Genomic DNA, 16,084 nt, shown 5'->3' with positions numbered 1-16,084 from the left:
ACTGTGGCAGAGTCCTCAAGGAAAGAAGACCCCAGAGGCACTCATATTCCAGTGTGAATGGAGGCAGTTAATATGTCGTGAGGAGGAAATGTTGATTTAGGGAAGGCCTCCTTGAGGAATGACAAGAGAAGAGAATGGATGGGAGGAAGCTGGGAAATCCCAGGGTTTAGGGAATAGGTTGGGGGAAGAGGTGATGCTAAGGAGACTCAGGACAGTTCAGAGGGGTAGGAGGAGAATCAAGAAAGTGTGTATCATAGAGACCAAGGTAGAAGATGCCAAGGAGCAGATTGAGTGAGTAAGGTGGACTTTCCTGGAGAAGAGTTCTTTGGATTTGTCAATTAGGGGATCAGAATCAAAAGCAGTTTCAGGGGAGTCTAGGGAGTAGAGAGGCTACAGTGAGCTGAAAACTAAGGAGAAATAACACAGATTTCTTTTTAAAAATGTTGGTTGAGAACAGAAACAGTGCTGAAGATTGTACTTAATTCCCCCCCACACACAATGAAATAGGCCTACATTAGTTTATAGCCTAAGGGCAGAAATTTTAGGGTGGAAGGAAAGATCAGTTAGAGGACAACTGATTGATGGAGCATGATCCCTAAACAGGTCTGAGGATATAGAATTCAATCAGGAAAAAAACTCTTTGTCCATTTATAATCATCTCCTTACTATATACATGCAAATTTTATGTATACACTGTGGTTGTATATGGTTAAGGTAATAGTGTATTATAAAAGGACTAGATGAATTTTTGCAGCTTGAAGGGGAAGCAGCTGGATGAAGCATTTTGGGAAACTAGAAATTTTCTGTAACCTCAGCTTAAAAGAGCTAAATCATTCATTGATGTCCAAAGGTGGTATTTATTATTGCAATGAAAATCAGCTGGATTTTAAGAATATTTTCAGACTGCAAACTAGATGTATTAGTTTCTATTGCTGTTGTAACAAATTACCGCAAACTTAATGGTGGGTCAAAAATCCAACACAGGTTTCACCACCAACACAGGTTCAAATAAAGGTGTAGGTATGGCATTGTTGTCTTAGAGGCCTCTATGGGAGAATCTGTTTCCTTGAAGTTTCTAGAGACCACCGCAATCCTTGATGTGTGGCCCCCTTTCTCATTCAGAAGGAACAATGTCACATCTCTCTGACTTTTCTTTAACCATCCCATCTCTCTCTAACCATAGTCGGGAAATGTTCTCCACGTTCAAGAATGTATGTGATTAGATTGGGTCCACCTGGGTAATACAGGCTTCTCTATCTTAAAGTTCTTCAGCTTAATCACATCCACAGATTTCTTTGTAATAGGATAACACATTCACAGGTTACAGGGATTAGGCTGTGGACTTCTCCAGAGACCGATATTCTGCCTACCACACTGGAACTTAGTGTGAAGTCCTTATTTAAAGAGGAGAGTTTGAAATGGGAAAAAGAAAGGTGTTTTTTATAAAGAAATATGGTTTTTGTACTTGAATCAGGCAAGATACTTGTTCTGGTAGATAAACTGTCTCCTAGGGGCCATGCATGTAGTGTCTAGATGCTGAGAAGTGATTGAGAAACAGTTTACTGGTAGCTTGAAATAAAATGATCTTTTTTCAGCTGAAAAAAAGAAACTTCAGTTGTGCTAAGGAAATAAGATGGTGTTTCGATACAAACTTTTTTTAAGTTAGTGATGGAGTCTTGCTTTGTTGTATAAGCTGGCCTGGAACTCCTGGCCTCAAGTGATCCTCTTATCTTGGCCTCCCAAAATCTTAGGATTACAGGTGTGAACCACCACACCCATCCCAAACATATGAATTAGAGAAAATTGAGCAGTTATTATGACTTTTGGCTTCCAGGTATGATGATGGCAACAAAAATAAAAAGGAGAGAATCCTAATCCTATAGGAACCTGTAGTATTAGCATGTTTCACCAGGAACTCTTAGGTTAGGATTTAGCAGAAATACTTTCAGACCTGGGTTCTGAATTATAACTGTCTTAGTTCTATCTCTCCTTCCATAATGGCCAAGTAGTCTGTGGATACAGGCATTGCAATGTGAGGATTCTTTTTTGTAAAGTACGTTGTAAGTGATTGGAGTCAAAACAGTTTTTATGTCTGATTATTCTGTCTTATATGTTTTATGTCTGTCTTATATTTTTATTTTTAAAAACAATAATAAATCTATCTGTTTGAACATAGTATGATTTGTTTTGTAAGTTGGTAAATAACTATAAGCATAGGTAATCAAGCTAGAATTTTTCAGAAATGTATAATCTAAGTTCTATTTTCAGGTTAAGATGAAAGCAGCCTATCTGACTGTATTTATCTCACTATAACCAAATTACATTTGTATTTTATATATACTTGTAACCATTCATCTACCCAACAGATATGTATTGAACTCCTATCTTGGGAAAGACACTATGGTAGGGCCTGTAAAATATTTAACACAGATTATTTTTTTTTAACTTTCTATTTGCAGTTATAACCTTTTATTTCCAACTGTGAAATGAAAGGTTTTATTATATCAGCTATCTGTCCTGATTGCCTCTTTACCTTCTAATATCTGTGTCTTTAAATGTTTTATTCGTCTTTCAATAGTGAAAAGTTTCCCTTTCATCCCTGTCTCCTAGCCCCTAGCCACACCTTTCACAAAAGCAACCAGTGTGTTATTTTCTTATATATTCCTCCAGATGTATTTTATGTGTCAGGCAAATATATATATATATAAGTTTTTTTTTTAGATGGAGTCTGGCTCTGTCACCCAGGCTGGAGTGCAGTGGCAAGATCTCGGCTCACTGCAACTTCCGCCTCCCGGGTTCAAGTGATTCTCCTGCCTCAGCCTCCTGAGTAGCTGGGATTACAGGCGCCCATCACCACACTTGGTTAATTTTTGTATCTTTAGTGGAGATAGGGTTTCTCCATGTTGGCCAGGCTGGTCTCGGACTCTCAACCTCAGGTGATCTGCCCGCCTTGGCCTCCCAAAATGCTGGGATTACATGTGTGAGCAGCCACAACTGGCCTATGATTTTTATTACACTATTGCTTTCCCAGATGATTCTCAAAAATAATATATTTCTTTATTTAGCAGATCTACCAGCACATCAAAAATAATTCTTTACTTTTTATTTTTTAATGTTAAGGACACAACTGCAACAAAAATAATTATTTCTAATCATCAGTAATACAGCTTATCCCTATATGCATTTTAGGACTTTAAGAAGGATTTATAATGGTATTTTAGCTCATTAATGGGATGTGAGTAGGGTATATAAGAAAAGTAGCTATTACCGAATCCAAAGAAAGAACAGTGTGGTCTAAAGAGACAGACTGGACAAGGAGAGTCAGGAGACCTGGATTCTAGTTCCCCAACTTCAGTTTTCTCAGGTGCAAAATGGAGGAATTAACAGAGTTCCCAAAGGTTTCTTTCAGCTGTAAGTAATTACTGTCTCTCTGAGCCACCTATACCACTAAAGCCTTTCTTAAGTTAATCAGTCAATATTAATAGAAGCTGCAGGAAAATTGTTCTAGCTGAACTTTAAAAACTTATATTCTGGGCCAGGTGCGGCAGCTCATGCCTGTAATCCCAGGACTTTGGGAGGCCAACGCGAGTGGATTACCTTAGGTCAGGAGTTCCAGACCAGCCTGGCCAATATGGGGAAACCCCTATCTCTACTAAAATACAAAAATTAGCTGGGTGTGGTGGCGGGTGCCATAATCCCAGCTACTCGGGATGCTGAGGCAGGAGAATCACTTGAATCCAGGAGTTGGAGGTCGCAGTGAGCTGAGATCATGCCACTGTACCCCAGCCTGGGCGACGGAGCAAGACTCTGTCTCAAAAATTAAAAATAAAAGTTATATTCCATAGTCATTTTTTTTTTTGACAGAGTTTCGCTCTTGTTGTCCAGACTGGAGTACAATGGCGTGATCTCGGCTTACTGCAACCTCTGCCTCCCAGGTTCAAGTGATTATCCTGCCTCGGTCTCCTGAGAAGCTGAGATTACAGGAGTGCGCCACCACACCTGGCTAATTTTGTATTTTTTGTAGAGACAGGGTTTCACCATATTGGGCAGTTGGTCTTGAACTCCTGACCTCAAGTGATCCACCCACCTCAGCCTCCCAAAGTGTTGGCATTACAGGCATGAGCCACTACACCTGGCCCATAGTCTTGTTTTGTCTTTACTTCTAAGGCAGTATAACATGTCTCAAAACTAGTATGTTAATCAAACTATGCCTTGATACTATTAGATTAATATATGTCCTGCCTAACTAGAATATTCACGTTTTACACTGGTGTCTTCATGCACAAGGGTGACTAACGGAGATTTATGGGGTTGCCACTTGAGACTGGCAAGGATATGTTGGAGCATTGAGTTCTCTGTTGCCCTTCAAATCATGCCTTGTGGATGACTTCATTTAGGATTGATCCTGAGGTCTTCCTTCTACATTTTATTCTAATATTTTCCACTTCTCTTTTTGCATTATATTACTCATGATCATCAGGACTAAACATAATTCTTGTATTGGTTGTATTTGCATCATCTCCTTCCTATAAGCTTATACATTTTTTGAAGCCAGGATACATTATTTACATTGTATCCCTTACCTGTGCTAGTACAGTGTCTTGGCACACAAAAGGAGTTTGATACATGTTTAATTAAATTGTTAAAAAATAATTTCAGCTTGGCGTGGTGGCTCACACCTATAATCCCAGCATTTTGGGAAACTGAGGTGGGGGGATTATGAGGTGAGGAGTTCAAGACCAGCCTGGCCAACATAGTGAAACCCCATCTGTTAAAAAAAATACAAAAATTAGCTGGGCGTGGTGGCACACGCCTGTAGTCCTAGCTACTCAGGAGGCTAAGGCAGGACAATCACTTGAACCCAGGAAGCAGAGGTTGCAGTGAGCCGAGATTGCATCACTGAACTCCAGCCTGAGTGGCAGAGCAAGACTCCGTCTCAAATAAATAAATTTAATGTCATTGCTTTCTCTTTTGTGCCACTTTAGCTTTCACAATTCCTTGACGGTATTTCCAAAAAATTTTTTTCACAAAGTCCTATGTCATGACAGTATCCTTTAACTACTTGCTGAATACAGCAATGAGCTTTTTATTCTCAAAAGCCAAGAAATAATAATTAACAAAACAAGGAAGTAATCATGATACCAAAATACAGAAATAGGTCATAAGTTAGGTAAGCTTTTAGTTGTGAATGTGTAGAATACTTGAAATGTTATTTGATGAGGTAGGTTAGGTATGATATTCATTTGATTAAGTGTTGTAAACACACTGAAACTAAACTTTTGAATGTGTTAATTATAATTTTCTAAACTTACATTGTTCTGAAATAATGAACAACTGTATATCATTAATTAAATGTCACAAATCATTAAAACAAATCCTATGTATATAATTAAGAGAAGTTAGTTATGGTAGTATTTAAATTTGAGTATGATCATGGGAAAACTAAGTATGATAGCTTTTGCTGAAACAGAATAAAATTTTAAGTTAGTATAAGAAAAAATCCAACTTAATCGTTTGTATTTAATAATAATGACTTTTGATCATGATTTTAACAATAATTTAAATGACTTATCAAACAGTAAGATCTAATATAAATATTGAAGTATTCAGAGATAATTTCATCTGTGTTTAATTTAACTGTTAAGTTGGGATTTTGAGTTGTGAGGGTGATGCTTCAATATAGGTTGAAAAGTATCCATTCTCCCAGTCCCCTTTTTGAGCTTGCCTTTGTGGGCTCTAAATTTTTCACCTGGTAAATCAATAAATAATTTCTAGGCAGGGAGTTCTAACTTATCATTCAGTATACTAGTTGGAGACAGGGTTTAAACACCAAATCTTGGCCAGGTGCAGTGGCTCACTCCTGTAAGCCCAGCACTATGGGAGGCCGAGGTGTGCAGATCACCTGAGATCAGGAGTTTGAGACCAGCTTGACCAACATGGTGAGACCCCTGTGTCCACTAAAAATACAAAAAAAAAAAAAAAATAGCCGTGTGTGGTGCTTGGCACCTGTAATCCTAGCTACTTGGGAGGCTAAGGCAGGAGAATTGCTTGAACCTGGGAGGCGGTGGTTGCAGTGAGCAGAGATCACGCCACTGCACTCCAGCCTGGGCAACAAAGTTAAGACTCTGTCTCAAAAAAAGAAAAAGAAAAAAAATCACCAAATCTGTAAACTCTTAAAGAGTTTATCCAGACTAAAGTATATACTTACTACTGAGAGCATTTTAAAACTTCTGTGACTTCAATACTTGTACAGTTAAGGTACATTTATAGTATTAATGAATTTTAAAACACCCAAAGAACAGTACCTTTCACAAAGGTTTATTTTGCTAGCTGTATGAACAGTTAAGACTAGCCTGAAAGAAGATCAAAAATAGTAACTCTTGATTTAGATTTATTACATTTTCTGCTCCAAGGTACAAAGGTACTTAAATTAGAAGTTATAAAACTGAGCCCACATTTTTTTGTGTAATTATCATTTCGCAGTATTGGTAATAAGAAATAACGTCTGTCGAATGACTATTCTTCAAACTTACTTTTAGACTCATTCTTACATACTAATTTGCAAATAAGCAAATGTTAAGGACTATATCAAAAAAGGCTTTAAAACATAGCTAGTGAAAATTTCAGTTCCAGTTTCTTAAATTCCATTGAATTCAAAGGTCACATGTATTATGTACACTAAAATTGTTTTCATAAATAAAAATTATTGATATGGGAAAGTTGCTTTAGAATTTTCTCTAGTAAATCCATAATCCTTAAAATTAAAATTGAACATTGATCCTTGGCAAACATTTACAGCAGTGTAAATATTATTTTTTTTTTTTTTGAGATGCAGTTTCGCTTTTCTACCCAGGCTGGAGTGCAATGGCACAATCTTGGCTCACCGCAACCTCCACCTCCTGGGTTCAGGCAATTCTCCTGCCTCAGCCTCCCAAGTAGCTGGGATTACAGGCACGCGCCACCATGCCCAGCTAAATTTTGTATTTTTAGTAGAGACGGGGGTCTCACCATGTTGACCAAGATGGTCTCGATCTCTTGACCTCATGATCCACCCGTCTCGGCCTCCCAAAGTGCTGGGATTACAGGCTTGAGCCACCGTGCCCGGCCTGTAAATATTACTTTTTAAAGGTGCGTTAGTTTCAATAATGTTGGGGTCCTACAGGCAATGATGACACTTTGTAACATATACTTAAAAAAAAAAATCTTTTCCTCTGCTCCCTAAATCTCTGAAGTGCCGTTAAGTATTAAACAGAACTGATGTGAAGGTATCTTCTGTTCAAGCTGGATGTTTACACATGCAAAGTATTTTTGAAGATATGGATTCTCATTTGGAAGAAGAAACATAGCAAAAATTTTTCTTATTCATTTATTTTCACATCTTTAAAATACAAGTTAAATCGTAATTGGAATCCCTTTTCCTATCGTGTAGTCAAACGTCGGTACCAGACTTGAAGGCTTTACTTTGTTAGCCATGTGTTTATGAACCCCCAGCGCTTTCCCTAGATCTTTTGGCTGATAATCTCAAACATGGAGGATGCTTCTGAATCTTCACGAGGGGTTGCTCCATTAATTAATAATGTAGCTCTCCCAGGCTCTCCGCTGTCTCTTCCTGTATCAGTGACAGGCTGTAAAAGTCATCGAGTAGCCAATAAAAAAAAAGGTAGAAGCTATGAGTGAAAAGCTCCTCCCAATAGCTCTTCCTCCTTCAGAGCCGAAAGTAGATCAGAAACTTCCCAGGAGCTCCGAGAGGCGGGGAAGTGGCGGTGGGACGCGATTCCCCGCGCGGAGTCGGGCAGTGGCAGCGGGAGAAGCGGCAGCCGGGGGCGCGGCGGGGCCGGCAAGAGGCGGTCCCCCGGGAGGACGGGGTCTCCCCTCGGTGCCTTTGTAGTGGCGAAGGTGGACAAGTGGCAATCGGCGTGTTCGCAGGTGAGGGTCGCTCGGGAGACGGCCGTCGCCGGCGGGGAAGTGGAGGCGAGCCGGGAACAAAGCCTAGCAGCGCCGGGGTCCGCCCGCGGCGAGCGCCCTGGCGGCGTCGGGCCGGCCGGCTGCGCGCCGAGCACGTTGTGAGCCTGGCGGCGGCGGCGGCGGCGGACACAGAGCCGGCCCTGGGGGAGGGGGCCGCCGCCGCTCCCGCACTGCCCCCCGCGGCGGGGCGTCCTGCCCCATTGTGAGCCGCGGCCGGGCGAGGGGAGGTCGGGCGCGCTTGGAGGGCAAGGGCGGCGGCGGCTCCGCTCGCTGGGAGCCCGGACGGCGGCAGGAACGAAGTCGGCCCCGGTAGCGGCCGCGGCGCGTCAGTCACACAAAAGGGGAGCCGAGATTCTTTCCCCGGCGCGCGGACCGGCCCACGCTGCCGCCGAGCGCTCCCCACCTTACCGGCTTTCCTTTCCCTCCAATTCTGATAGGGAAGCGGGGCCGGCGCGGGCGGCGGAGGGTCCGGGCGAGCCCGCGGGCGGACGGGAGATGCCGCTGCTACACCGAAAGCCGTTTGTGAGACAGAAGCCGCCCGCGGACCTGCGGCCGGACGAGGAAGTTTTCTACTGTAAAGTCACCAACGAGATTTTCCGCCACTACGAGTAAGAGCCGGGCCGGGCGCGGGGCCGCGGGGGGTGAGGGGACTCCCTCCCAGCGCTCTTTTGTCTCTCTTTCCTTTTCCTCGCCCGGGGCTTCTGGCGGGGCGACTGGAAGGTGACGGGTGGCCCCGGGCCCGCGGTTCTCTGCCTGCTGGTCTCGACCTGGAGAACGCGCGGGGCCAACTGGGGGCGGCGCGTGTAGGGAGCGCGGCTCGGTCCGGGCGCAGGAGGCTGGGGTCCCCGGCCGGCCTCCGGGACCGCTCCTGGCCGCTGCTGACGCCCTCCCGCCCTCTCGGCCGCGGGGCGGCGGAAACTGCCCGCCTCGCCCCTCCCCGCCGCGGCCACACGCGCACTCCGGGGCCAGTTCCGGGATCCCCGCCCGGCGGCCGAGGGGATCCCCGCTAGGGTCAGCGACGCGGGGCCGCGGTCCCTGGGCTGGGGAAGGGAATTCCTGCGGCGGTGGGCAGGAAGCGGCTGGGCTGGGCTTCGTGTTCTCAGTTGCGAGTGGGGTCTGACGTTGGAGCTGCCTGGGACAGGAGCGGAGTTAAGACTCGCTCTAGACGGGAAGGAGGGGGCGTCCCTTAGGGCCCGGGGCGGAGGGTACTGGGCGCGAGAGCCTCCGCCGGGGCCTCCGGTCCCGCGCTGCTAGGCCTTGGAGTACGACTCGAGCCGCGCTCTCTGTCACCGCCTCTTCTTGGTGACTAACTCTGGTCTCCGGGGAACTCAGCGTCTCCGCCCCCGGGAGACCAGTGAGAAAGAAGTCGCGGCTGGGCGAGGGGAAGAGGAAGGGGGAAGAAACAGGGCCTTGGGTGCCCCTCGTTTTCACTTTCGCGTACCCTGGAGCGCGGCGGTGGGTGTTGGGGGGGGTGGTTAAGACAAGTTCAACTCCAGACTCAGCCAGTCGCCTCTTTATCCCCCTGCGCATGTGGGCTGCTTGACATGTGCCACTCGCTATTGTTTTGATAAGAACGCGGAGCTGCTGCTGGTGTAGTTTCAGCGCCTACATTTTCAGCCCTTCGCCTGATTTATCCCAAGGGATCCTGTCCTGTGACACGAGGCAAGGGGGTGTGTTTTAGCGACTTGTGTTTAAACAGGATCTCTTAGTGAGAACCTGAATTGATTAATCACTCAGTGTGATCCTCTCTTTTTCTTATGCTTTATCCTCTCCACTCAAAAGGAATCCCTTTGTGGCTTGGAAACCAAGTGTAATGCAGCCAAATAAAGTCGAGTGTAGGGAGGCACCTTTTCTGAGTGGGAGCTTGACTGAGGGAGGGTTTTGGGCAAACAACACCTGTCTAAGAAATGAATAGTGAGGTTAGAAAAGTTCCTTTGAGCATTTATTTTAAGTAAACCTTTTTATTCAGCTCCACAGAAAGTTACCCATTAAACATCTTATATCTAGAGAAGATAGAGTACTTGTCATCAGACAGTACTTTTAAGTAGGAGTGCACATCTCACTCTCCTCCTGTAGAGACTTGTTTTGTTACTCAAAAACTAGTTAAGTGAACTTGGATTAGGTAATTGGACAAGGATTTTTTTTTTTAAGGATTTTAAAGCTACAGTCCTTGCTAACGATTATGATCTTTTAAAAAACTAAGAGTACCAATAAAATAGTAAATAAGCTTGAATTTCAAATTGTTTTCTTCCATATAAGCAGTCTTTTAAGAGGCTTTTCTCACTTTAGAGGATAGGATGAATATGATTATCTTTTGGGAATTAAACCCTCTTAATGCACTTTGGTTCTTGAGCTGAATTACTCTAACCATGGAGAAATCTGAAATGCTGAAATACAGATTTTTCGAATTTTAGAACTATCTATTTTCTACTATTTTTATTTATTTACTTATTTTGAGACAGGGTCTCACTCTGTCGCTCAGGCTGGAGTGCAGTGGCGAAATCATGGCTCACTGCAGCCTCAGCCTCCTGGGCTCAAACCATCTCCTCCACCCCCACCTTACCACCTTATTAGCCTCCTGAATAGCTGGGATTGCAGGTGTGTGCCACCACTCTGGCTAATTTTTGTAGAGATGAGGTTTCCTGGTGTTGGCCAGGCTGGTCTTGAACTCCTGAGTTCAAGTGATCTGCCTGCCTCAGTCTCCTAAAGTGCTAGGGTTGCAGGCGTGAACCACCACCCCCACCCGTATCTTCCATTATGGAACTGATGCCAGGCACAGTGGTGCACACCTGTAATCCCAGCACTTTGGGAGGCCAAGTTAGGTGGATCATGAGGTCAGGAGACTGAGACCATCCTGGCTAACATGGTGAATCTCTACTAAAAATATAAAAAAATCAGCTGGGCGTGGTGGCACACGCCTGTAATCCCAGCTACTCGGGAGTCTGAGGCAGGAGAATCACTTGAACCCAGGAGGCAGAGGTTGCAGTGAGCCAAGATCGCGCCACTGCACTCCAGCCTGGGCCACGGAGCAAGACATTGTCTTAAAAAAAAAAAAAAAATTAAGGAACTGTATCCTTTGTAGTCATAGGGCATTTAAACATTTAAATAACTAGATTTTTATTTTCAATTTTTGTTTTTTCCCTTGTGCTGAAGTGGTAGGGCTTTTGGAAATTACAAGCAGCCACAGAGAGATTATTGGTTTGGAAGCAAAGGTATTTGATCATTTACCCTGAATTAAGCAGTATTGTTGATGTTCTTAGGTTTCTATGACTGAACAAAAAGAATTTTGACAAAATTGGAAGAAAACTGCCATTATGTTAAATTTTGAATTACTTTGTTTCTCATAAATGATTACAAAGAGATCTTTCCAAAAATACATTCCTGCTACATGATATATGGTGGTCTGTAGTATGGTAATCTGACCTTTGGAACAACTCAGGAAAAACTAGGAAGGAAACCTCTGTAGGCCACTGTTACACTGCATATGGGATAGCCACCCTGAAACAACAAACAACAAAAGCACCTGTTTTCACTTGTTAAATCCTCGACTGGTTTATGTGAATTTGTTTGAAGACTAGCCTTTTAGTGTGTTATTTTGGATATTTTTCTTCTGTATTTCTCTGAAGACCACTATGCTCACTTATTTGCTTGCATTTTTTATTTCTTAACTATGTTTCTCTAATCAGTCTAAAAAAGGTTTTCTACACCTTCTAGCCTTATTTACTTCCCAACACAATACAAAGTAACTTGCCTGTAATTGTGGTTAGTAGAGGTTGCCAGTGACTTTTTTTTTTTTTGAAATGGAGTTTTGCTCTTGTTGGCCAGGCTGGAGTGCAGTGGTGCGATCTTGGCTCACTGCAACCTCTGCCTTCTGGGTTCAAGCAATTCTTCTGCCCCAGCCTCCTGAGTAGCTGGTATTACAGGTGTCTGCCACCATGCCCGGCTAATTTTTTATATCTTTAGTAGAGACAGGGTTTCACCATGTTGGGCAGGCTGGTCTCAAATCCCTGACCAAAGGTGATCCACCTGCTTCTGCCTCCCAAAGTGCTGGGATTACAGGTGTGAGCCACTGCACCTGGCCCCCAGTGACCTTTCAATTGCTAAGTAGTTTTCTGTCTCTATCTTACTTGATGTAATAGCCTGCTTCCTTTTTGTCCTTCTAAAAAGCGATGGCCACTCCCTCCATTTTATCTAGTGTAGCATCTCCTGTTATTGCCTTGTCATGCAGTGTGTATTTGTTGCTTCACTTTTTTTCTTTCTGAGATGGAGTCTTGCACTGTCACCCAGGCTGGAGTGCAGTGGCACGATCTTGGCTCACTGCAACCTCACCTCCCAGGTTCAAGCAGTTCTTTGCCTCAGCCTCCCAAGTCTCTGGGATTACAGGCGCTCACCACAACGCCCAGATAATTTTTGTATTTTTAGTAGAGACGAGGTTTCATCATGTTAGCCAGGATGGTCTCAATCTCCTGACCTTGTGATACACTGGCCTTGGCCTCCCAATGTACTGGGATTACAGGTGTGAGCCACTGCACCTGGCCTGTTTCCTCACATTTTGTCTTCTGCAAGAACCTGAACTCTTTGAGACAGCGACAATGAACAGGATGCATCCTCAGTGATTATAGAGCACAAACCTCTTACTACATTCTTCTTAACTAATTGCTAACTCTTGTTTGACCTGCTTTCATAGATAAAGAAGACTCAATAGCACACCAACTATAGGCAAATGCATAAGCTAAGGTGCATAATTTAGCCTCTTAAATATGATTTATTCTGGCTGGGTGTGGTGGCTCATGCCTATAATCCGAGCATTTTAGAAGGCCAAGATGGGAGGATCACTTGAGTCCAGGAGTTTGAGATCAGCCAGGTCAAAACATTAAGACCCTTGTTTCTACAAAAATAAAAATGTTCTGCAATTTTGGCTAGCTGACAAGTTTTGTTTATTTTTGGCTGTGAATTGTTAAAAAATGGAACAGTCAGGTCTGAATACCAGAAATTCTAGACTTGAGGGATAGGAAAATGATTTGTTATATTACCTAATGATTTAATCTGATCAACAAAATAACATTTTTTTTTTTTTTTTTTTAGCCATGTAGGCACTTGGAATTGGGATATATTTCCCATCTTTGAATGAGTCCAGGCTTCCATACAAAATGTATGACTGTCTCACAACATCACTAACAGGTGGTCCAAATCATGTTTCACTCTGGCTTTTCATTGAAAGAGTTTGACTAGCTTTTAAAGCATCCTGTTTTCATTGTTTAAATGCTCTTCCTTGTTAATAAGTCAATCCTTTCAGCTGCCTCTTTTTACAGATGAGGAAACTGAAGTTGGGGTGGAGGGGTAAATCCAAGATTACAGTGTCTAAAATTATGTAGTAACTGTTAATTGTTAGAATCTAGTATCATTCTTCTAGAATTTATGCTCTTTTTACTGTTTACTATCACACAGTGCTTATTATGGAAAATTCTTCCTAATATTTGTTGAAGTATGCACTAAGAAAATAAGGGCATTGCCAGGAATTCAAACTGGCTGCCTAGATCTTTGTGTAGATACCACTGTACTGTCTGCTTATACCCCAAGTGATTAAGCTCTAGGTATTAAGTGGACACACCAGAACACCATCAATTTGTAGTGGGGAAGAATATTTTTCATACTGACCAATTTCTGTACTAATGGTCAGTTATGTATGAAATCTAGTTATAATCAAAGGCTATTTAGTGAGCTTGGGGTTTTCAAGGAAAGTTGGATAATTTTCATAGCTAGTGTGTCTTATTTATTTATTTATTTATTTTTAAAATGGGGTTTCTCCATGTTGGTTAAGCTGGTCTCAAACTTCCAGCCTCAGGTGATCCACCTGCCTTAGCCTCCCAAAGTGCTGGGATTACAGGCATGAGCCACCACACCTGGCCAGCTAGTGTCTTTAAATAAGAAAGCTCCTCTTTAAGGAATAAGCCTGCCACATGGTCCTGATACTTGGATCCATGAGTCCTCTTTTTCCTGGATGGTATAGCAGAAATTCCTAAATGCTTTTCTTTTTGAGTTTTATCTACGTAGCAGACTACTGTGTTTTAAATGCTTCCTTTCTTTCAGACTCCCAGGCTCAAGCGATTCTCCTGCCTCAGCCTCCTGAGTAGGTGGGATTACAGGCACATGCTACCACATCCAGCTAATTTTTGTGTTGTTAGTAGAGACAGGGTTTCACCATGTTTTCCAGGATGTTCTCAAACTCCTGACCTCAATGATCCACCCGCCTTGGCCTCCCAAAGTGTTGGGATTACAGGTGTGAGCCACCGAGGCTGGCCAGTAGAATTTGTTGTTTCCTACACTTGCCCTGAGGAGCTGACAAGAAGAAATATCTTTAGATGTTTGGGATAGTTCTGTCTCTTCCTGCTCCCATACACAATGTCTAACTTTCTCTCAGGAAAACATGTTTTTCTGACATTGTTTCTCTACCATACTGATTATTCTAGGATTTCTCTGCACATGTGGTACCTGTACAATAAGAATTGATACTCTTTATTGAGTACACTTACATTTTAGGGGCATTTATTTGCTAAGAATTATCTCATTTGATTTTCACATTAACATTCATAGGGGAACCAAATTTAGAGAGGTTGTATAACTTATCCAAAGTTACATTTTTTTTTTTTTTAAAGACGGGGTTTCATCGTGTTGGTCAGGCTATCTTGAACTCCCAACCTCAGGTGATCCGCCTGCCTTGGCCTCCAAAGTGCTTGGATTACAGGCATGAGCCACCACACCCGGCCTCAAAGATGCATTCTTAAAGTAAAGCTGGGATTCAGACATTTTTCTCTCTCCTTCATAAACATATATATGTATTTCTCCATATTTATATGTATATATGTATATGCTCTCTATATAGCTCTATATGTATATCTATATATAGAATGTATACATATACATATATGTATATGTATACAAGGGCCAAAAAACACACTTTTTCTATATAGATATGTGTACACTCTCTCTCTATATATATATAGCTCTATATATAGAGCTATATATATCTATATTTTGCTCTATATAGAGAGATATATATATATCTCTCTATATATAGCTCTTTCTATATATATAAATGTATATATCTCTCTCTCTAGAGAGAGAGAGAATGTGTGTTTTTTGGCCCTTAAGTAGAGGACACTTTGTTTTTATCTGAATTGTACTCAGTTTCTGATTTTTATGTCACAATTTAATCTTCTACTAGCTTTTTAGTTTTCTCAATACCCAACGAATTAATAGTGTGCTGCACTTTGTTCCTCAGTTTGTTCACCAGAGTGTTGGTTGACTTTATATTACAAGTGTATTCTTAAAAAGTACCTTGTAACTCAGCAATTTTTCCTTATGAAATGTTGGTAAAGAGGAAGGGTCATCCAATTTTTCCCATAAAGGGCCAGATAATCAGTATTTTTGGCTTTGCTTGTCCATAGGTTCTCTTGTTCCTATCTAGCTGTGCAAATGTAGTGAGAAAGCAGTTACTGACAACACCTAAAAATATGGGTATAGTCGTGTTCCCAAAAAACTACAAAAATGAATGGAGGGCAGGATTTGGTCTCTGGGCCAGTAGGATGCCCACTTTTAGTGAAGAGGATGATTGAAGGAGTGCAGTCATAAATCTTGACATTAATAACCTGTATTAGCCTAAATTTACATTCATATAAAAATGTTTTGGATGTTATTTTTGCTCACAGTAGTAAAATGTGCTTCTTGTAAGTTTCATTAGTTATAGTCTTACAACGTAGAAATTGAAGAAGCATTGTAACCAACCCCCTAGAGTTCAGTATTAACAAACTCTGCACGTTTAAATTCTATGATAAATGAGTCAAGTGTGAGCAGAATTACTGAAGTGGGAGAAAGTGAAGGTCTATGATGTTAGAGATGTTGCTGTGGGGTTATGAGTAGGGGAGAGATGACCCTTGCTTGGACTTTTCTACCTTGCATTAAAATTGCTACTGTGGTAGAGCGTGTCCTGCCTCCTTAGGGTAGGTCTTTGTACAGAGTAAAGCTGTAATGTAACAATAACTTTGTAAATAGACACAAAGTAAACAAATGGCACAAACGTTTTATAAGAGATAGTAGGAACCTGTGGGTATAAAAGGGC

At 42.3% G+C, this 16,084-nt stretch overlaps 2 protein-coding genes across 7 annotated transcripts in view; one reads left to right on the top strand and one right to left on the bottom strand.

Moving 5' to 3' along the window:
• The window catches only part of SRP54 (signal recognition particle 54), a 291,642-nt gene that overhangs the window by 138,279 nt on the left and 137,279 nt on the right, over positions 1-16,084 (bottom strand). The gene's annotated exons all lie outside the window — the stretch shown is intronic.
• The window catches only part of BAZ1A (bromodomain adjacent to zinc finger domain 1A), a 131,528-nt gene that overhangs the window by 12,159 nt on the left and 103,285 nt on the right, over positions 1-16,084 (top strand). For 2 of the 6 annotated variants that reach the window (XM_078334766.1, XM_078334767.1), the window contains exons 1-2: positions 7,708-7,926; positions 8,403-8,573. In XM_078334766.1, the coding sequence (XP_078190892.1) occupies positions 8,461-8,573 (113 nt within the window). In that variant the 5' untranslated portion in view covers positions 7,708-7,926; positions 8,403-8,460. Of the gene's footprint in view, positions 1-7,707; positions 7,927-8,164; positions 8,574-16,084 lie in introns of those variants that run through there. The other 4 variants (XM_078334770.1, XM_078334768.1, XM_017977050.4 and 1 more) reach the window with 2 other exon arrangements.

The sequence above is a fragment of the Callithrix jacchus genome, chromosome 8 (assembly GCF_049354715.1).
Source record: "Callithrix jacchus isolate 240 chromosome 8, calJac240_pri, whole genome shotgun sequence".
In the NCBI taxonomy this organism is placed as follows: domain Eukaryota; kingdom Metazoa; phylum Chordata; class Mammalia; order Primates; family Cebidae; genus Callithrix; species Callithrix jacchus.
The sequence above is the reverse complement of the archived record's forward strand: the minus strand, read 5'-3'. Positions and strand labels throughout refer to the sequence as shown.